The sequence below is a fragment of the Megascapheus bottae genome, chromosome 13 (genome assembly GCF_031878675.1).
Source record: "Megascapheus bottae isolate mThoBot1 chromosome 13, mThoBot2.hap1, whole genome shotgun sequence".
Lineage (NCBI taxonomy): Eukaryota > Metazoa > Chordata > Mammalia > Rodentia > Geomyidae > Megascapheus > Megascapheus bottae.
The window spans coordinates 31395993-31419055 of record NC_143521.1 but is presented as its reverse complement, the minus strand read 5'-3'; the positions used below and the strand labels follow the sequence as shown (position 1 = coordinate 31419055).

At 35.5% G+C, this 23063-nt stretch overlaps 1 protein-coding gene across 13 annotated transcripts in view; it reads left to right on the top strand.

Moving 5' to 3' along the window:
* Fip1l1 (factor interacting with PAPOLA and CPSF1) overlaps positions 1–23063 on the top strand; it is a 55953-nt gene that overhangs the window by 14567 nt on the left and 18323 nt on the right. For 4 of the 13 annotated variants that reach the window (XM_090343591.1, XM_090343599.1, XM_090343595.1 and 1 more), the window contains 6 exons: positions 568–698; positions 990–1058; positions 6114–6223; positions 12329–12436; positions 16485–16578; positions 18811–18967. In XM_090343591.1, the coding sequence (XP_090199717.1) occupies positions 568–698; positions 990–1058; positions 6114–6223; positions 12329–12436; positions 16485–16578; positions 18811–18967 (669 nt within the window). Of the gene's footprint in view, positions 1–567; positions 699–989; positions 1059–6113; positions 6224–12325; positions 12437–16484; positions 16579–18810; positions 18968–23063 lie in introns of all 13 variants that reach the window. The other 9 variants (XM_090343603.1, XM_090343602.1, XM_090343600.1 and 6 more) reach the window with 3 other exon arrangements.

The window sequence follows — 23063 nt, the reverse complement described above, 5'->3', positions numbered from 1 at the left end:
CAGAAGATTCTTGTATGAGGTAATCAGAAAAATATCTTTAACATTGACTTAACATTGTTTTGTCATTATTTTTTTTTTATTATTGGGATAATGTACAGAGGGCTTAGAGTTCCATTCCTCAGATAGTAGGTACATTACTTTTTACACACTGATACCCCCTTATGTTTTTGTCCCCTTTTCTCTTACCCCACCCCCTCCCAATCATCTTGTTTTCCCCTCTTTTCATTATGACTTTTTTTGTCTTAAATAAGTGATAAATAATAAGCACTTGTATTATTAAATCTAACTATTGGCTAAGCATTATCGTAAATGTAGACCTGCATATCTTAAACAATTATTTTCTCAACTTCAGTGGTTGTACAGAGAAGTTACAAATTAATGCATCTATCAAAGTGTTGAGGTGCATATTTTTATTTTGCTATTTTTAGCAAAATAGTATTGATCGAAATGTTTTGGCATTTTCAGAACCACTGGAATTAGAAAGGGTGATAAGACTGATATAAATTCTTAATTAGTATATTTGTATTTTATTATTTTTTGCATAGTAAAAATGTCTTTTGTCTTTAGGTGCTGATCTTTCTGATTATTTTAATTATGGGTTTAATGAAGATACTTGGAAAGCTTATTGTGAAAAACAAAAAAGGATACGAATGGGACTTGAAGTTATACCAGTTACTTCTACTACAAATAAAATTACGGTAATTAGTAAATATTCCAGAATACCCCTGCCTTTTTTACTATCCCATTTTGACTCCCCAAATAAGTTACTTTTCCCCCATAAACATAATTAAATTCTACCTGATAGTTAAAAAAATTTATTCTCTTTACCATGTTTGTTTTTCCCCCTTCCTTCCCTTTCAGGGTTTCATAATGATTATTTTATGTTCTTACTTTCAAGTCACAGACTAGCCACAGCTAGTTTGTCTTTATATGGCCTGTAAATTAAAATTTGTGTGGTATCCTAATGGGGAGTATGTTATTTAACTTAGGCCGAAGACTGTACTATGGAAGTTACACCAGGTGCAGAGATCCAAGATGGCAGATTCAATCTTTTTAAGGTGAATTTTAGTAAATTATCCTTGGTTGCTCTCATTTTTTTTGTTCTTGAGTCTGCTCCTGTACCACTACTCAAGGGACAAATTTAAAGTTGAAATAGCTACTTTTTTTTCCAAACCTTCAGCTTCCTGGTGACTTGCATATTTGTTGATTGTTGTTTTATCTTCACTTTTACAAGCATGTGAATTTATAGCCCTTTATACTAACAAATGCCAAGTAAAACTATTCTTCGCTATATGTTGTGTTTTAATTTGGGTCTAGTCCATATTTATGTGTAGAATAAAAAAGTTCATGGCATTAGTTTAAGCGCTAATTGTGGATCATGCTCTGCTCTTTATTATCAGATTTGGAGGCTTATTTTCCCATATTTTCTTGAAAAGTATGGTAAGGGTATTATGTATATAACATTTACTATCTCTCGTGGGTGTCATGTTCAAGATTCCAAAATTTTTAAGCATTTTCTGAAAAATCTGTGAGAATTTAACATAATGGTATAAAATCACATTTTAAAAGTTAATACTGAAAGGATTATGCTTATGTGAATGATTTGAAGGTTGATAGTAGTAGTTGCTACAAGTCTGATTTTTAGCTTCTATGTGCGGTAGTATAATCAGACACCCAGTTTGAAGACTAAACTGTATTTTAATACTTTATTTCTTAAAATTTGGTTGAGTATTCTTTTTTATCACCAATTTAATTCTCACATTGAATAGCACAGAATTAGATTGGGTTATGAACTCAGAATTTTTACGGTCTGGATATGGAACTCGGTGCCCCTTTGGGGGACTACAAGTCCTGTCCACCAAACTACTGCCTTATGCAATGCATGTGCTATATCCGCAGATGTAGCCGCTCTGCCGGACACAGTTCTGTATAAAGAATTTAATTTTAATTTACATCCTACTGTGGGTAAGTATTTGGTTCTTGTTCTGTTGTACATATTTTGAAAGTTACTGATATTGTCCTCCCTATTTTAAATGATTGTTGGGTTCTTTTGGTGACATTATCTACTAAGGCAACTGAAGATTTTGTTATGATTGATTATTAGATTGAAAGTTCTCTTTATATATAGCAAGCTACTTTATTTGTAGTGGTACATTTTATTTTCTTCTAACAGAAATGAGAACTGCCATTTTACCCTCAGCTTTTTTTTTTCTAGTTGTAGGGTTTGAACTCAGAAAAGCCCTTGGGCTTTTCTCAAGGTTAGCACTCTGCCAGTTGAGCCACAGCCCACTTCCTGCTTTTTCTATGTATTTGGTACCGAGGAATCAAACCTGGGTCTTCGTGCATGCTAGGCAAGCACTCTACCACTAGGCCACGCTCCTGGCCCACCTTTACTAATTTTTTTTTTTTAATCCTGGGGCTTGAACTTAGGGCTTTAGTACTGTCCTTGGGTTTTTTCCTCAAAGCTAGCATTCTGCCACTTGAGCCACAGCCACACTTCTGGTTTTTTCTGTGTATGTGGTACCAGGGAATTGAACCCATGCCTTCATGCATGCTAGGCAAGCACTCTACCACTAGGCCAAACTCCCAGTCCTCCATTAGCTTCTTTAATTGAATTTAAAAAAATTTAAATAATGTAATTTCAAGTATGGTAACAAATAGAAATACTGTAAAAGAATGTCTAGATATTTATTATACAGGTACAATGGCTACAAACATTTTCATTGTTTGTTATATATTTCCACATTAGTCTCCCAGTGTTTTTGTAGCTCAGGTTCAGCCTTGTCTTCCACTCACAATCCTGCTTCAAATGCTAGAATTTCAGACAGGTGCTATTACTCTTATCTTTTTTTTTTTTAATAAAAGATTATTTATATCTGAAATTTAATCAGGTATAAAACTAAAGTGGCTTAATTAGGTACAAAAACAATTGTATCATTATATAATTTAGGAGCAGCAGAAAAGTGACTTTGGAATGGGTAACATGTATGGAAGAGAAAATGGTCGACACACCTCCCCAAATCTGGGGCTTGAACTCTGGGACTGGCCACTCTCTCTGAGCTTATTTTGATCTAGGCACGTGCTCTACCACTTGGGCTACAGTGCTACTTCCTGCCTTTTTTGAGTAATTTATTGGAGATAAGAGTTTCATGGACTTTTTATGCCTGAACTGGCTTCCATCCATCTTAAAGTATTTTTGTAACTATATGTGCACACATGTGTACCATATGCATTTGTGTTTTTCCTCTATAGAAGTATAACTCTGTGCTTTTTGTATGTATGTATGTACATGTACGTGTGTGTGTGTGCGTGAGTGTGTGTGCATGTGCTGGTTCTAGGACGTGAACTCACCACTGTCTTGAACAGTCACTGGGTTTTTTCTGCTTGTCGCTGGTGTTCTTATCACTTGAGCCAGGCCTATAAATTCCAACTTTTTACTGGTTATTTGGTAGTGTGAGTCTCTGATTTTGTCTGCTTTGGCAGGCTTCAAACCTCAATCCTTAGATCTCAACCTCCTGAGTAGCTAGAATTACAGACATGAGCCATTGGCACTCAGTTTTTTTTTTTTTTTTTTAGCAAGGTCATTTCCCTCTGTCTTAAAGGATTTTTTATTTTTTATTTTTGGCCAGTCCTGGGGCTTGAACTCAGGATCTGGGCACTGTCCTTGGACATTTTTTGCTCAAGGCTAGCACTCTGCAACTTGTGCCACAGCACCACTTCCGGCTTTTCTTTGTATGTAGTTTCAGGCAATCGAACCCAAGGCTTTGTGCATGCTAGGCAAGCACTCTACCACTAAGCCACACTCCTGGCCTGTCTTAAAGGATATTAATGATATGGTGATGTTTTCTTCAGTGGTCTATTTCAAATTGACCTTGTTTGGGGGTTCTGAGTTGAAATTTGCTCAATTATTTGCTAATTGTTGATCATTAGTGTAGGTGTAGGCTCCTCAGAGGTTGATTGGAAACTTTGTAGTGAATAGAACTTGTTGACTATAGGCTTTATCCTCTGCTGTTTATTTTCGCATATTAGTATCTTTTCAAACATTAGATTGTTTCATTTCTTTTGATGTTAATCTGGGTTTTCAGAGAAGATAGTCCAGTTTTCTTCTTAAAGCGTTTATTATTTTCTTCATCAGCTTTCATTACATTCTTAGTGTTTTTGTTCTTTTGGATTGAAATAAAAATTTGATGATTCGTTTATGGCTTTCAACTTTATTTTTAACATCTTAATGTTATTTGATAAACATTTCATATACTATATAATTTTTTGATAATTATAACCTACAATTTTTTTCTTTCTTTCTTTTTTTTTTATTTGCCAGTCCTGGGCTTGGGCTCAGGGCCTGAGCACTGTCCCTGGATTTTCTAAAGGCTAGGGCTCTACCACTTGATCCACAGCACCACTTCCGGCTTTTTTCTATGTATGTGGTACCGAGAAATCGAACCCGGGTTTTCGTCCATGCTAGGCAAGCACTCTACCACTAGGCCAAACTCCTGGCCCCTATTACCTACAATTTTAAGATAGTTGCATAATCTGTTGAGTTTGCATAGCAGAGCTAACAAATGCTTTCTAAACAATATTGTTGATAATGTTAAACTTTTTGTAAATAATGAGAGCCAGGCAAAAGAAGTTTAAAAAAATTACTCCAAAGCTTTTTGTATCATAGTAGCATAACTTGTATGAGTATTTATTTAGCTTCTGAGGCTTACAAATTAGTCTTATTTGAAATAGAAATCTTACTAAATTCTAGTTTGACATTTTGAGTACCACATCTGGAGATAAACAAGCAGGCAATGATAATTTAAGCTGATTAGGAAAGTTGCTATAGTGGTTAGGAGTTTCCAAACCAACATAATGACCATGCCATAAAGAAACTAAGCATAAAGGAAAAGTTAGAATCACAGCAATTTTTACATGTAAAAGAATTTGCTTTGATCATGGAAAACAGAATTTTTTTAAGCTTAAAACACTACAACTATTACTAACATGAGATCCAGAAATTATCTTACTATCTTCATTATTGCTTGCCTTAAATCTGTAAATGCCATTCCCTATAATTTTAGCTGTGTGATCTTTTATCAAGACCATGTCACACTGTAATCACTTAAATCAAGCAATTGGATAAGTTTGGACAGCTATCTTCATACCATGGAACTGTCACTGTGGACATTCAGAACACTTCTATTACCCTGCAGTGTTTCCCTGTGCTCTTTGTGCTTCTTGCTCTCCCTGGTGCCTTTTAGTTTGTGTTAATTTTATTAGACGACTTTGACTCAGTAGAGTGACATGGTGATTGGGATTTGTCATTGTTGTGTCATATACTGGTAGAGCCTTTTTGGGGGGAGGACAGGACTGGGTGTGTGTGGGGGGAATTTAGGGACTGTGCTGGTTTGAGCCATATAACTCCTGTTTATGTGTCCTTCATAGCTGGGATGACAGGCATGCACCACACTACACCTTGCTAATTTTTGTTGTTGAGGTGGGTTTTTGTTGTTTTCTTTGTTTTTCCCAGCTTCCTTCAGAGCATAATTTTTCAGATCTCCATTGTACCTAGCTCCTAAATTTAATAATTCAGTACTGATTTAGAATAGGAAGATATTAGAAAAAAGGAAGTGAATAAGGAATTCAAGCACCTGAATCTAGTAAGCTAACAGGATATACTACTGTTGATTGTGATGGGCAGGTAGAGAAAGGGTGTCACATGCAGTAGCAGATTCTCATCCTGGTGTTATAGCACTCTACTAATTAAAGTAGAAAATGGTCAACATGGTAAAACAGCTCTTGAGCAGGAGTAGTAAACACAGGACAGTCCTGTTGAAAGCCTTTCTCAGTCTCTGAAACATGGAGCCAGAGTCAAGTAGTTTGTTTGGACCTCCTGCTCTTTACTGGAAGAATTTGTGAAGGTCTCAAAGAATTACTGGACTTTTTATCCCATAATTCATCTTTGATGCCTTTCACTTAATGCTAATCTAAAATGAATCAGTTTGACTAAATACTCAATCTTCATACTTTCAAATAAATTGTTAAAAATTATTTTAATTTCTTCAGCATTGCATTTGAATGTTTTATAAATTAAACAACCCAAATTTTGTTTTTGGCTTTTATTTTTTAAGGTACAGCAGGGGAGAACAGGAAATTCAGAGAAAGAAGCAGCACTTCCATCTACAAAAGCTGAGTTTACTTCTCCTCCATCTTTGTTTAAGACTGGACTCCCACCAAGCAGGTTAGACAATTTTAACTCAATTATTGTAAGGCCATTGTGTTTTTATATTGTATTTATGCTGTAGTAAGTGTAAATCTCTTGGTGTTTTAGCAATCATAATTTGAATTTCTGTGATAATTTATACTCTTTCGAGGTGGGTGCTAGTGTCTCATTCCTATACTCAGGAGTCTGAGATCTGAGGATCATGGCTCAAGGCCAGCCTGGTAAGGAAAAGTCTGTAAATCTCTTGGTGTTCTATCAAAATTTGAATTTCTGTGATAAAGAATTTATACTCTTTCAAGGTGAGTGCTCGTGGCTCATTCCTGTACTCAGAGTCTGAGATCTGAGGATCATGGTTCAAAGCCAGCCTGGTAAGGAAAAGTCTATGGGACTCTTTATCTGCAATTTGCCATCAGAAAACCAGAAGTGGAGCTGTTGTTCGAAGTGGTAGAACACTGGCCTTGAGTCCAAGGATGGTGCCTAAGCCCTCAGCTGAAGCCCCATGACTCACAAAAAATAAATGAATGAATGAGTGAATTTATACTATTTTGAAAGTATTCCATCTAAAAAAAAGAAAAACAAGCCTAGGTGAGCAAAAAATGAAGTATAGTGTACGGTTTGGGTATATCTAAAGATACTTGTAATATATATTGTAATGTATAGTATTCTTTTAACTTTTCAGGTGTTTTTTGTTGGTTTGGTTTTTTTGTGCCAGTCCTGGAGCTTGAACTCGGGGCACAGGGCACTGTGCATTCTGAAGTTTAGCATATACCATTGCACCACTTATGGCTTTTTCTGTGTATGTGGTACTAAGGAATTGACCCCAGGTCTAGACACACTCTACCACGAGGCCACATGCCCAACCCCTTAAAAAAATTTTTTTTAAAAGAGATCATTTTGAGTTTATAATGTTCTGCATTATGGAGTGGCTGAGAGCTTAGAATCTGGAATTCATTTTCTGGGGTTCAAATTCTGGCTCCACAATTTACTAGTTGCCCTTGGGCATATCTCCCTGTTCTTGTTATGTTTGGTTTTCCTAATTTGTAAAATACAGTGATACTTACTTGTAGTCAAGACTACAAAGCATACATGAGGTGTGCTACCTTAACATTGTATTTCCATTGTTATAATCTTAGATTGCTTTATTGATGTACAGATAGATATTGATATGTTTGTGAAAGACTTCTAAAAATGTTTTGAGATCCTTTAGCCATAGAAATGCTGAATTTCTAATTTAATGTATGTACTGCAAATTGGCATTCTGAAGTTAAAATGCAGTATTTAATATAAGAATGGTTTGCTTAATATTCCAAAAGGTTTTTATAGTTTTTGCCTTTTTGAAGTATATACACACAGAGGAGTAACATGTGTTCAGTTTGATAGGTTTCACAAACTGAACATATTCTTATAAACCAGCTCATAGAAAAACAGTATTATTCTCCTGGAGGTCTGTAATATTCCTTTCAGTTTTTGCTTTAAAAAATATATTCTTTCTTGATAAAAATTCAGACTTACTAAGAATTGCAAGAAAAGTACTAAGAATGTTGGTATGCACACATTATTTGTTGAAAAATTTCAAAGACATTTTTCTGAGCCATAGAATACCATTTCCCTATATTCCTAAGTATTTCAGTATTAAGAAAAAGGGCATTTTTGTTACTTCTCTATGTTCATAGTTACCAAAGTCAGAAAAATTTAATAATTAATATCTAATATGCAAATTTAGCCAATTACTTTATTAGTGTTCTTCTAATATTGTCCTTTTATTGTAGTTCTTTTCTTCTTGATTTGGGATTTAGTCCAGGATCATTCATTACATTCAACTGTTTTATCTCTTTATTTAAAGTCTAGGACTGTTTTGATCTTCGTATTTTGTGACATTGAATTTTTTTTTCCCCCGGGGGCTGTGGAACTTGAACTCTGGGTCTGGGCACTGTCCCTGAGCTCTTCAGTTCAAGGTTACCACCTTACCCCTTGAGCTACAGCACCACTTCCAGTTTTCTGGTGGTTAGTTGGAGATAAGAGTCTCATGGACATTAGTGCCCAGGCTGGCTTTGAACCGTGATCCTCACATCTTAGCCTCCTGAGTAGCTAGGATTATAGGTGTGAGCCATTGCACCCAGCTATGACATTGAATTTTACGAGCACAAGCTAGCTGTTTGTTTGCAATTTGTATTTGCCTGATGTTTTTTCTCCAATAGATTTATGTTTTGCTCTTACAACTGGAATATTATATAAATGTTGTATTCTTCTTCTCAGTGCATTAGCCTGGAGATGCACGATACTAGTCTGTCTTGTTATTTTAATAGCAATGTGATAGCTAATTGATTGTTTGTGGTAGTGTCCTATGGGTGTGAAGTTACAGGTTTCCCCTTTCTAGTCAGTAATTTTGGGGGGAGAGGACTGTGGTTCAGTGATAGAGTACTTAACCTTGCATGCAGAAGGCCCTCAATACAATCCTCAGCACCACATAACTTTTTTTTTAATGCGAAAAAATTCAGTATAAAGGTCTCATTTCTCTTTAAAGTGTCCAATAGTTATAGCGTCCATTAATAATTTTTACTTTAATCAGCTACTACTATAATGAGTTTAGAAAATAGTGATTAACTGTGGCCATTAGTTGGTATTCTACTTTAAAGCAATTCATCCTCTTGCCCTCTACTTGTTATCACTCACACTCATTAATTTGTATTTTTCTGGGGGGAAGAAGGCTGTTTTGTTTTTTTTCCCCGGCAGAACTCTGTGGCTTTATTTGCCTTTAGAAATTTGCTTAGGATTGTGGTCACTCTTTTATTTATTTATTTATTTATTTTTAAATTTTTTTTAATTGTGATTAGTAAAAGGATTACATGATATTTGCCAGATAGAAGGTGCATTAATTCACATACATTGATACCCTTTCACATACATGTCTTAGTACCCATTTCCCCCCCCACACACACACCCCACCCGTCTTGGTTTTCCCCCCTTCCCTATCAAATTTCAAATATCCAAATACAAATAAATTCAATATATCAGAGAACAAAGTGAGATACTATACCAATATGAGATAACCAAGGGACAGCAAAGGAGATGAGAGACAACATAGTACATTAAGGACAACAATCATTCATTATATGGCTTTTGTTTCAATATCCTGGAGGTCCTTTCAATTAGCTTCACATTATATGGCAGAAGGCCGTTTTTGAGATAGGGTCTTGTACTTTGAGTCTCTAGCTGGCCCCAGTTCAACCAAATTCAAATATTCCTGGCTTAGCTCCTAAATGCCACACTACCAGGCTAGGTTCAGTAATTGGTATTTTACTTGTGAGGCCAGGTATAGCTTATTTGTATATGTGGCATATACAGCATATATAGCATTAAATACAGTAATTAAATTTAATGTTCAAATCCCTCTAAAATTAAAAAAAAATTTTTTTTGGAGTACTCGAGCTTGAACTCAGGGCCTGGACACTGTACTTGGGTTTTCTCAAGGCTAGCACTCTACCACTTGAACCACAATGCCATTTCCAACTTTTTCTTGGATGTGGAACTGAGGAATTAAATCCAGGGCTTCCTGCATGCTAGACAAGCACTCTACCACTAGGCCATGCTCCTGGCCCTGGGAGTCTTTTCAAACCTGGCTTCTATAACCTTTTGACATGTTACCATCTATCTTTAGAATATTCTTTACTTTTTAGTGTTATCAAGCTGTTACAAATTTATTCTGTACTGTCCCTGCTTCTTTCCAAAAGCTGTCAGTTTATTATTTCTTTTATATATTTCTGTGTTTGGATGAGATATAAATAACATATTACTGCTAAATAGCTTTAAACTCAGGGTATTGTGCTCTTACCTGATTTTCTTGCTCAAGGCTAGAAACATGTCTTTATGCCTCCAGCTGGCAATTGGGGATCAGTTGAAGGTGGAGCCTCGTAGACATTTCTACTTGGATTGCATTGTACCTTAATCCTCTTGGTCCCACCAGCCTCTGAATAGTTAGGATTTACAGGCATGAGCATTAGCACCTATCTTGGATCTATCTATCCATTTCCTGAAGACAAGAAATAGTAATTAAATATTAAGACCAGTGTGTTGGGTACGCTCATTGGACTTGGATATCATTTTTTCCCCCAAGCCCTTTTAACACTCAGAGCTAAGGGGAAAACTCGGACAATTTTCAGATGAAATTATAATAATCTTGCATAATTTCACATATTGCTAATCATGTGCCTCTCTTTATATAATTTTAGTCATGAAATCATTATGGGGGGGTGGAGATACCAATCCTGGAGTTGATCTTAGGGCCTGGGCACTGTCCCTTTTTTGCTCAGAGATAGTGCACCAAAAGTTAATCCACAGCTCTACTTTTGGCTTTTTGGTGGTTAATTGGACATGAAGAGACCCACAGGCATTTCTGTGCCAGTTGGCTCCTGAGTAGATATTTTAAGGTGTGGGCCACTGGCGCCCATATCTCTTTTCTTACAGTAAGAATTTGGCTCTCCAAGACTTGAGTATAAATACTCATTTCAGTGAATACCGTTCCAAATAGATTCACGTGTAAGTTTTAGATTTAACTATTAAAAAAAAAAAACATTAACTGAAGTGAAGCTTTTGGAAGTTTGCTTTCAATTTTTTTTCTTAGTACTGAAAATGTAAGTGAAAATTCTGTATTCGGTAGCTTGGTTGTTTAGTTATTTGTTGCATATATAAAATTGTACAGTTTCAGCTAGGTGCAGTGGCTCACGCCTGTAATCCTAGCTACTCAGGAGGCTGAGATCGGAGGATCATGGTTCAAAGCCAGCCTGGGCACTAAAGTCCACAAGATTCTTATCTCCAATTAACCACTAGAAAACTGGAAGTGGGGTTGTGGCTCAAGGGGTCGGGTGGTAGCCTTGGGCTGAAGAGCTCAGGGCCAGCACCCAGGTCCAGAGTTCAAGCCCCACAGTTTCAGAGACAAGGTGAGTAATCCAAAGTTATATGGAAAATTTGTTTTTCTTTGTTTCTGTCACTCTTGCCAGTAACAGGTTTCATTTACGTCTTTATTTTTCTTGTTTCTGTTTATATAGATAAGCAGATATATAAACTTTTTGTCACTTGTTTTGAAGGAACATTGTATTAATCTTTTTGCCAGTCCTGGACCTTGAAGTCAAGGTCTGAGCACTGTCCTTGGGCTTTTCCTCAAGGCTAGAGCTCTACCACTTGAGCCACAGCACCACTTCCAGCTTTTTCTATGTATGTGGTACCAAGGAATTGAAACCGTGTCTTCATGCATGCTAGGCAAGTACTCTATCAATAGTCCAAACTCCTGGCTGCATGTATTAATTTTTTTTTTTTTTTTGCCTGTCCTGGGGCTTGAACTTGGAGCCTGAGCACTGTCCTTGGACTTTCTTAAGGTTAGCACTCTGTTGAGCCATCTTCCCACTTCCAGCTTTCTCATGACATGGTCCCTATTTTCCTCCCACCCTATGGGTAGAGGCTAGCCTTGAGCTGAGAAGGTCAGGGACATTGCCCAGGCCCAGAGTTCAAGACCCACAACAGATCAAAAAAAAAGAAAAAAAAATTAAGCTTCAAGTTGAATTCAAGTATACAGATAAATGTGTGTGTGTGTGTGTGTGTGTGTGTGTGTGTGTGTGTGTGTGTGTGTGTTTGTGTGTTTGTATTTAGTGTAGTTTTTTGTATGTTTTGGAGCTTGACTTCAGGGTCTGGGCACTGTTTTTGAATTTTTTTTCAAGGCTAATGCTCTACAACTTAAGTCACAGCTCTACTTCTTGCTTTTTGATAGTTAATTGGAGATAAGAGTCTTAGTGACTTTTTTGCTCAGGCTGTCTTTGAATCCCATTATCTTCAGATCTCAGCCTCCTGAGTAACTAGAATAACTAGGTTTGTAGGCATGAGCTACTGGTTCCTGGCAGAACGTTATTTTTAAAATAAAGTTAATAATATCTTTATGTTTAAATGCCACTAGTAGTCTCAGTACCACAACAAATATTTTATGTGACTTGAAAGGAATGCTATTATAATATCGAAGTATTTTACTACAAGTCAAAGGACTTTAAAGAATGAATGTAAAGGAAAAAAAGAATAGGACAGAAAGGGGAGTTAAAGAGAATAATAAGTAAGAACACAGACAATTTATCTCAGCAGAAACAGCACCTCTTCTCAGTCTCAGACAAGTACTGCCTCCAGAAAAGCCAATTCAAGCGTTGGGAAGTGGCAGGATCGTTATGGAAGGGCTGAATCTCCTGATCTCAGGTAAGGTCTTTTAAAAAACATTAGATATTCTCGTATGTTTAGATCTTCTGTATTGTTTTGTCTCTTTAGGAAGATAACAAATTGTTGATTAGATTATACCATGCCTTTACCTCTCAGATTTTTTTTAGGAGATATTGTTGGACTTTTTTTTCCCCATATGTTTTTTTTTATTGTAACTAATAGAAGGGTTGCATTATATTCACCAGATAGAAGGTGCATTACTTCACAAACATTGATACCCTTTCTCATGTTTTGGTCCCCAATGAAGGACTTTTTCTTTTTTTCACTTTTTGTCAGTTGTGGGGCTTAAATTCAGGGCCTAGGCACTGTCCCTGAGTTTTTTTGCTCACAGCTAATATTCTACCACTTTGAGCCCTAACTCTTACTTCTGGTTTTCTGGTGGTTAATTAGAGATAAGAGTCTCATTTAAAAGGGGGACAAAGACATGAGAAAGGGTATCAATGTTTAAGAAGTAGTGTACCCACTACCTGATGAATGTAACTGTAACCCCTCTATACATTACCTCAACAATAAAATACAAAAAAATAAAGAAAGAAAAGTCTCATGGGCTATCCTGCCCAGGTAGTTTTGAACCATGATTCTTATAACTCAGCCTCTTGAGTAGCTGGGATTACAGGCATGAGCCACTGGTGCCCAGTTCAGTTGAGCAACTTTTAGTTACCTTATTATTTAAGGCCTTGTGTGGATCATCTTCCTATTCATCTTTCTGACCATTTATGCTATCTAATACATTGCATAATAAGTTGTACTTAACCACATAAATAGGTGCTCACTAAATCTGTTTGACTCCACTGAATCTTTACAGTATTAGAACTATGTACATTGCTTAAATCTGCTTCTTTTTTTTTTGGTCTGAGAGTGTGATTCAAACTCAATATCTGATGGTTTTACTCATTGGCTGATTTTATACCACATGAGCCATGCCTCCATCTCAGCTTCTTCTTTTAACTGTTGTCCTAGGATATACTGTGTCCCTTGTGGTTATTGTGCTTTGATTAACCATCCTTCCCTAATAGAATTTTGGTTTCTGTTGTATGTGTTATATTTACAAAGCATTAAGTCTTAACAGGTATTATTATCTCTGTGAGCCTGTGAATTGAAAATAGTAACTTCATTCCAAAAGAATATGAGAAATAACTATATTAGTGCATGAAATGCACCAATGGTACTTTGAGTGTTTTTACTTTAATACCTGACTCTGAAGTATAGATCCATATAGCTTATAGTTATTAAATAATTATGTGATGAGTATTTTTCTTTGCTTCTGTTACAAAATTACAGGCATTGTGCCTGTGTCTAAATCTGATAGTAATCTTTCTTTCCTTTTTTTTTTTTTGTGGGGCTTGAACTTGGGGCCTGGGCACTGTTGTTGAACTTGTTTTTGCTCGAGGCTAGTGTTCTGCCACTTGGGCCACAGTACCACTTTGGCTTTTGAGTGGTTAGTTGGCGATAAGAACAGGCTGGCTTCAAACCAAGATCCTCAGATCTCAGCCTCCTGAGTAGCTAAGATTACAAAGGCATGAGCCACCACCTGGTGGCTCATGTTAATGTTAATGGCTCTTAACGTTACTGTTTTATGTGTTGTATTTTAATTTTAAAACTTTAGGGCCGGGAGTTTGGCCTAGTGGTAGAGTGCTTGCCTAGCATGAACAAAGACCTTGGTACCACATACATAGAAAAAGCCAGAAATGGTGCTATTTTAACAGTTTTTATATTTTTTTAGAGTATCATTTTTTTAAAATTTATATATATATATGTATGGTATACATATATATGTATACACACACACACACACATACACACACAGGGTCTTAAACTTAAGACCCAGTATATATAATAACTTCAGCTACACTTGTACTTCTGGCTTTTGATTGATGATTGTAGTTTCATGGACTTGTTGTCCAGACTAGCTTTGAGCCAAAATCCTCAAATCTCAGCCTCCTGAGTATCTAGGATTACAGATGATCAACTTTAAAAATTATTTGTAAGGTACCACCTTTCAACACTTGGACACATTTGAATGGACACATTTGAATACTTATTATGTCAAACTAATTATTCATAATTTGTGTAACTGGCTCAGACTTGAACCATATTATTGAAGTTGATGGTGTATATATAACAGTAACATTAGCAAAGCAATTATTAAGAAGAAACAACTGATAGGTAATTCATGCCTATATTTTATTTAACAGAAATTGGATGAATCATAATTCAGGGCCATGTGGGTCAAAAAGTTTGTGAAGGATTGGGAGTGTAGCCTAATAAAAGAGTGCTTGCCTAGCATGCACAAAGCCCTGAATTAGATTCCTCAGTATCATGTACACAGAAAAAGCCAGAATTAGTACTGTGGCTCAAGTGGTAGAGCTCTAGCCTTGAGAAAGTCCAAGAACAATGCTCAGGTCCTGACTTCATGCCCCAGGACTTGTTAAAAAATAAATAAATAAATAAAATAAAAGTTGTAAAGCTCCATTTCGGCAAATAGAAAGCCTGATACAGTATACAAATTAGGTTATCTCAACTTTGTGAAGCCTTCATAGTAGGATTGCAAACCAAGCAGCCCAAGAATACATTCAAGACCCCATTAGGAAAAAAAACCCAAAAAGATCTATAGACTTGATCAAGTAGTAGCAAGTGCAAAGGCCCTGAGTTCAAGTCCCACTCCTACTCCTTTCTTGAATGAAAAGTAAACAAAGCAGTTTTCATAAATGAAGAAAATTAAATTGATAGTATGGATAATTGGTAATCTACCCTAACTACATTATGAATTCACTATCCTCTGATGAGTCAAATTTAAGCAGATATCACCTTTACACAATCAAAATTTTCCTTTTACTCTAAAATAGTCAAGCTTCAAAGAGCTTGGTAAATACTATTATTCAAGAAGGGGAAGGGTGTGTACTGACTTTGGAGCTGGGTTGTGTAATCTTCATGCTCCACTTTACTAGGCAGAAAAGCCTCTTTGCACATCCTTTTTTCTTTTCTTTTTTTTTTTTTAAAAAACCTTATTGGACGTAGACTGTACTTGAATTTTTTTTTTATTTTTATTTTTTTTTTGCCAGTCCTGGGCTTGGGCTCAGGGCCTGAGCACTGTCCCTGGATTTTCTCAAGGCTAGAGCTCTACCACTTGAGCCTCAGCACCACTTCTGGCTTTTTGCTATGTATGTGGTACCGAGGAATCGAACCCGGGTCTTCATGCATGCTAGGCAAGCACTCTACCATTAGGCCAAACTCCCGGCCCCTTGAAATGTTTTTGTAAGGTATTAAGCAACTTCAAAGCTAATGAAAACACTTGTGACCAGACTTGAAAAGGCAAGAGATAGAGTCAGGTACCCAGGTAACTAATCACTGCTTGTTCCTGTTGCTTCTCTACTTTCATCAGACTTTATCATTTGAAAGTGATATTGTTAAATTTTTAGATTATATCTTTTCTTCTCCTTCCTCCTTTCCTTTTTCTTTCTTCTCATGGATTTTGGTGCCCCGGCTGGCTTTGAATGGAGATCCTCAGATCTCAGCCTCTGAGAATACTTATTTTAGTTTAACATTTGCTGTCTGATTCTGTTCCATGATACTTTTAATAGTAGATTACTTAAAATAAATATATTTAGAAAAAAAGCCATACAGATATTTAAATTTTAACATCATGATTATTTCTGAATATGTTCATTGTAGCTTATTTAAAAATTACCGGAAAAAATGACAATCCAGGGCCAGGAGTGTGGCCTACTGGTAGCATGCTGGTTTGATTCCCTGGAACCACATCTGGAAGTGGTCCTGTAGCTTAAGTGGCAGAGTGCTATCCTTGAGCAAAAAAACTGTCTAAGGACAGTGCCCAGGCCCTGAGTTCAAGCCCCAGGACTGACCCAAAAAAAAATTTTTTTTGAAGAAAAGTCTATTACATTCTAAAGTAATGAGTGAAATCTGAGTGTTCTATATTTTTTTTAGTACATTACAAATAATTTTAGTTTTTATTTCCTACTAAAAATTACTTTTCAGACATCTGAGTTGATTCATTTTTTTGTTTCAGGAGATTACCTGGAGCAATTGATGTAATTGGCCAGACTATAACTATTAGTCGAGTAGAAGGAAGGCGACGTGCAAATGAAAACAGCAATATACAGGTTATAATCTCTGGGTTTCTTCCAGAATTTTCTTTTTCCTTGTTATAAACTTAGTAAGTAGATTCACTGATAATTCTACATGTTACATGTTACATGTTAACATGGATTTCTATTTTGTGTATCTTTTTGCTCACATAAAATTACTTGTATTTTACTATATTTAAAAAATACAATTTTTGCCAGGCACTGTGGCTCACGCCAGGCACACACTGTGGCTACTCAGGAAGCTGAGATCTGAAGATAGCAGTACAAAGCCAGCCTAGGCACTAAAGACTGTCAGACTCTTACCTCCAATTAACCACTAGAAAAAGGGAAATGGCGCTGAGGCTCCAGCAGTAGGGTGGTAGCCTTGAGCCGAAGAGCTCAGGTACAACGCCCAAGCCCAGAGTTCAAGCCCCATGACCCACCTAAAAAAAATTTTAAATCTCTTTATGATAGATTCATTGTATATATCATTTATATATGTGCCATTTCTGAGTAAAATAGAGTAGGCTGAGATTTGAGGGTTACGGTGAGAAGCCAACCCAGGCAGGAAAGTCCATGAGCTTGTCTCAAGTGGTAGAGCATTAACTTTAAGCACAAAAGCTCAAGGATATTTCCCAGGCCCTCAGTTAACCAAGGATTTGCATACACATAACGTACATATACACACACAGAGTCAAAATTGTTTTGACACTGATTATGTAAATGCATTAAGATGTTTTAACATTTTTATGTATTTAGGATCATTTCCTCCTGTTACTAAAATGCCATGCTTTTAAAAAATACTTGCTTCAGACTTAAAAAGTAGACATAATGTTTTACTACTTTGAGTAATACGTATCTATGATATACAAACCTTTAGCCTAATTTTGATTGTGTTCTAAAAATTAGTGTCTGTGATTGTATATAGAGATTCCCTCTTGAATACTTATTTACAAGTTAAACACATCATTTGAAATATGATGTAAAAATCAATGTTAATAAATTCTTTAATAAAAAAATTCTGTAACTGTAACCCCTGTATACATTACCTCGACAATAAAATAGAATAAAAAATATATATATTGAGTAGATACCTTATAAAAATTCCTGTATTTATATACTGACAATCTTACTGAAAAGGAAAATTGCATGTTTAAATGATAAGCTTTAGTCATCAAAAAGTATAAATTAAATTTAAAGCACTGATTTGACTGATTTTTTTTTTTACTATCCAAACATTTGCACATTTGAGTATGTCAGGTGAGTTTTCAAAGGTCCATATTTCTAGATGCTTGTTATTATATTTCATAAGGTTTAAAATGCTTCTGTAAGATGCCTGCCTCTTTTCCTGTTGACACAGATCATCATTTTGAAAACACTATTTTACTTTTTACAGTATGAACCTTTGCTGTCAAAGTTGCAAGGTTCATTTAAAAAGTTGACTTACAAAAAGCCAGGTGCTGGTGTCTCATGCCTGTAATCCTATTATTCAGGAGGCTGAGATCTGAGGATCTAGGTTCAAAGCCAGGCTAGGCACCAAAGTCTGTGAGACTTTATTTCTAATTAACACCAGCAGAAAACTGGAAATGGCACTGTGGCTCAAATGATAGAGGGCTAGCCTTGAGCTAAAGAGCTCAGGGACAGTGCCAACTTCAAGCCCCATGACCACCAAAAAAAAAAAAAGTTGGGCCAGGTGTTTTGCCTAGTTGGTAGAGTGCTTGCCTAGCATGCATGAAGACCTGGATTTGATTCCTTAGTACCACAGACATAGAAAAAAGAGCTCTGTCCTTGAGAAAGTCCAAGTGCCTGCCACTTGCAACCCATTGCTACCAGATTGTAGCAGATAGTAATTGGCACAGTGAATGTTTAAATGTTGTGATCATTTCTTAGGGTTGTCTCTACATGGTTCATGATTATATTGCTTTAACTTTGTTTGGGATATAAATATAGTATTGCATTATATTTATAAGGTACTTATTTCTTATTTGAGGTGTTATTATTTCTCGATAACTTTCCTTGGTGATAAGGCAGTTACTTTTTCAAGCTTTGACTATGAACATTTAAAGAAGTGTAAGTGTAGGCTCATATATATATATATATATATATATATGTACGTGTGTGTGTGTGTAAAATATGTAACACAAAGAAATATTATCCTTACAAATAACATATTTGAATTAATTGCTTTAGGCTAAATGGAGTAATTTAGTAAGATTAAGTTTCGGTAACATTTACTCATCTTCTAACTCACTATGGTCTTAATTTTAGGTCCTTTCTGAAAGATCTGCTACTGAAGTAGACAACAATTTTAGCAAACCACCTCCATTTTTCCCTCCAGGAGCTCCTCCTACCCATCTTCCTCCGCCCCCCTTTCTTCCACCTCCTCCAACTGTCAGTACTGCTCCACCTCTGATCCCACCACCAGGTAAATAATTATAAAAAGGTATTTGATTATTGGAAGAAAATAACTATAATTTTTTTCCAGTTTAACAGTGAAAGTATATTTTTTAAAATACAAGTGATTTCATTGAATGAGAAGTTGTAATTATGGCACTTATTTTGCCTTCAACAGATTTATACTGAAATAGATTATCCATGACTTTATTTCAGCAAAGCAGAGACAATATTTTAAAATAGAGAATATACAGATACTAAAATTCAACACGAAATACGGTAGTAATCCTGAAACTAAAGTTGTTATTAGTGTATATATAAATCCATACTTGAAATGTTAGTGATATGTTTACTTGTTTTTGAGGGGAAAAAACCTTTTTATCATGTTTTTAAGTTACTTTTGATTTTTAAGAAAAAGTCCCCAAATTTCATTTATATTATACTTTTGATCTTTCATTTGATGGCTTTTTAGTTTTTCTTTACAGTAAGTTTTCAATATTTGTTCCTCTTAATGAACTTTTTATGAAACTAACGAGATTAAGTTATTTCTTCCCTGGGAGAGTGTCAGTAATAAATGATCAAAAATTAGCAGCTAGTTTTTATCAGAAAATTCTGTTAGTAAAGCACTTTATTTAAAAAAAAAAAAAAAAAAGAACCCATGCACTCTCACTGTACTTTATAAGAGAACTACTACCTTTGCTTTGTAGTGCCCACCGTGTCCAGAATAAAGACAAAAATAAAAATAGTCTTCATATTGTGTTCTTACCTAATATATTTATTCATCCTTGCCCTTTAACTGTCAGTTATTCTTTCTTTTCACCCTCAACACCTTTGTTTTCCTTTCACTATCAGCTCACCTCCCACTAAGATGAAAACTGTTACAAAAACTGATTCCTGGCTTTAGAAAATCTGTTGTCTGAAAACAGAGACGAGTGAAATAGTTGAGGTGTGTGCCTCCACCAGTCAACATTATTTCTAGGCAAGCACACTATCACTAAGCCATATTCCCAGTCCTCTACATTAATTATAAAGTTTAATGACTTTCAACTGCTAATTTGAGTGCAGACTATTTGCAGATTGGGATTGAACCTGTGGTTCTTAGGTCTTTGCTATGTTCAGAATTAACCAAATGATAGAGCACTTAATGTTCATAACCACGACTTAAAGTAATTTATAAATGAGTTTATCCTTTGGAAAAAAAGATGGAGAAAATGATTTTTCAATATTTGATTAATGAGATTAAAAATGATAAATGCTGGTGATAGTGGTCCTAACTCAATTTATCTATTTCAGTACTAAAGAAGATTTGAAAAATTTTTTTTCTTTTTAAAGAACTTTTTTAAGTATTTTAAAGTTATTTTTTTACTGATAAAGTATTCATGTTTATGGGTTATGTTGTGTGTTGTTGTATGTTTATATCATGTAATTATTTTAAGCTAGTTATAGCAATATCACCTCACATTCTCACCAGATTTTGTAATGTGAATATTCCAAATCAGTTATCAATTTTGAAACATACAGTCATTTGCTGTGAATACTATTTTAAACATTAGATCTCAAAAATAATTTTTCTTCCTAACAGAACTTGCATATCACTTTCATTAAAAGTTTTCATTTCCACCCTTATACCAGCCTCTGGTACCTCACTTCCATTCTACTCTCTACTTTTTATATATATTTCACATATAAGAGATATTATAGAGTATTCCTCTTTCTTTGTCTGCCCTGGTGCACTTAGTATAAAGTCCTCATTTTAAATGAGTATTAGTATCTTTAAATGAGTATTAGTATCTTTAAATGGCTGACCTTTCTATGTCTTCGGCTAGCTTGTTTATATTATATTAAGATTGGAGAAAAGTGATGTGATTGAATGAAAAAAACTAGAATATTTCCGATAGTCAATGGCATTCATTTGGAAGTTTATTTTTGCAAAATGTTGAGGTTACTCTATATCTTGTAACATTTGTTTATAAAAACAGATCTTGAGTGATGTATAGATTTACTGATGGCATTATATTATATTCCATTGATTGTTTTCTGTAGCTTTATCTATTTATCTTAGTGTTAAGCTCTGTAATCTCTATCCTGTCTTTCCTTTGATGCTTATTCTTGAATTACGTTTTTCTGCTGCCATGTCAATATTCAAGGAAAATTATTCAACTGAATTCTAATCCTGAATTAATTAGTATCTAACTGTGGCATATATGGTAGGGGAGAGTGTTTTCAAGTGACATTAAAATCAAATATTTCTAAGTTGGTACTACTTGAAGTATTCTTTATTTTTGCTAAATGTGAGCTGTTGAAAAGATAATAGTATATTTTCATGTTTTTCTATAACAGTACACTGTATACTCAGCATTCCCTGAATATGTTGGCTACATATTTTATGTTTTTGTAATACCAAAGTGGTTTTCAGATAATCAGGTAGTATGTTCAATCAAAATTTACATTATCTCTAAATAGTAATATGGCTTCATAGACACAATGTAGGCCCTGCTAAAAACTGTATATTAAGTTTTTATTTGCTACATGATTACACTGTATTCTATAGTTTGTTGTAAATTAAATTGTATTGGAATCAGAAGTAACTAATAACTGAAAGGCACAATTGAGGGAAGAGTCTTTGTCTGTTGTCTTGTAAGGTATTTCTTTTTCCTTAGAGAAGTCTTTTGCTTTCTGTATAATATAAAAAGGAATAGTCCCTGTGCTATTCTGCTCTATGTTCTTATATGTGTGGTAATGTGTGTTAATGTGTGTTTGTGGGTGGTTAATTGGACTTTTCTGCCTGAGTAGGTAGTGTTACAAGTATGAGCCACCAGTGCCTGGCTTAAATGTTGATTTAAAAAAATAATAATTTAGGGGCTGAGAGTTTGGCCTTGTTTATGGTAGGGTGCTTGCCTAGCATGCATGAGGACCGGGTTCGGTTCCTCAGTACCACATACATAGAAAAAAACTGGAAATGGTGCTGTGGCTCAAGTGGTAGAACACTAGCCTTGAGGAAAGCCCAAGGACAATGGTCAGGCCCTGAGTTCAAGCCCCAGAACTGGCAGAATAATAATAATAATAATTTAAAAATTAATTTATTGTTATTATAGAGATAATATACAGGAGGTTAAGTATGCATCAGGCAATAAGATTTCCTCCTCTTTCCCCCACCCCCATTGGTCAAGGCTACTGCCCTATCCCTTGAGCCACAGCACCACTTCCAGTTTTGTAGTGGTTAATTGGAGATAAGAGTCATGGTGCCAAGCAGGGACCCACCTTTAGTTTTCTGCATATAGCTGCCCAGTTTTCCCATCACCAGTTGTTGAAGAGGCTGTTTCTTGGTCAAATATCAGATGATTATACATGTACGGTTTTAATTCTGGGTCTTTTAGTCTGTTCTATTGATCTTCTGGTCAATTTTAGTGCCAATCCTAAACTGTTTTTGTCATTATGGCTCTGTAGTAGAGTTTGAAGTCTGGTATTGTGATGCAACCTACATTGCCCCCCCTCTTTTTTTTTTGCCTAAAATTGCTTTGGTTACTCTAGGTGTTTTGTTGTTCCATATGAATTTTTGGATTGTTTTGAGCAAAAAACATCATTGGGATTTTGATGGGAATTGCATTGAATTCGTAGCAATTTAGCCATTTTCACAATATGTTTACCTATCCACGAACATGGAAGGTCTTTCCATTTCCTGGTGTCCTCTTTAATTTCTTTCCTAAAATTGTGACAGTTTTCATTACGTAGATATTTTACATCTCTGGTTAATTCTTAGTATTTTTTTTTGTATGTGTGATAATTGCAAATGGGATTGTTTTCATAATTTCCCTTTCTATACACTGTTGGCGTACAGAAAGGCTACTGATTTTTTTTCCAGTCATGGGGCTTGAACTCTAGGCCTGGACATTGTCCCTGGGCTCTTCATCTCAAGGCTACTGCCCTACCCTTTGAGCCACAGCACCATTTCTGGTTTTCTAGTGATTAATTGGAGATAAGAGTGTCACGATCTTTAGTGCTTGGGCTGGCTTTGAACTCTGATCCTCAGATCTCAGCCTCCTGAGTAGCTAGGATAACAGACATGAGCCAATGCTCCCAGCTAGTCTTCATTTTTTTTTTTTTTTTTTGCCAGTCCTGGGCTTGAG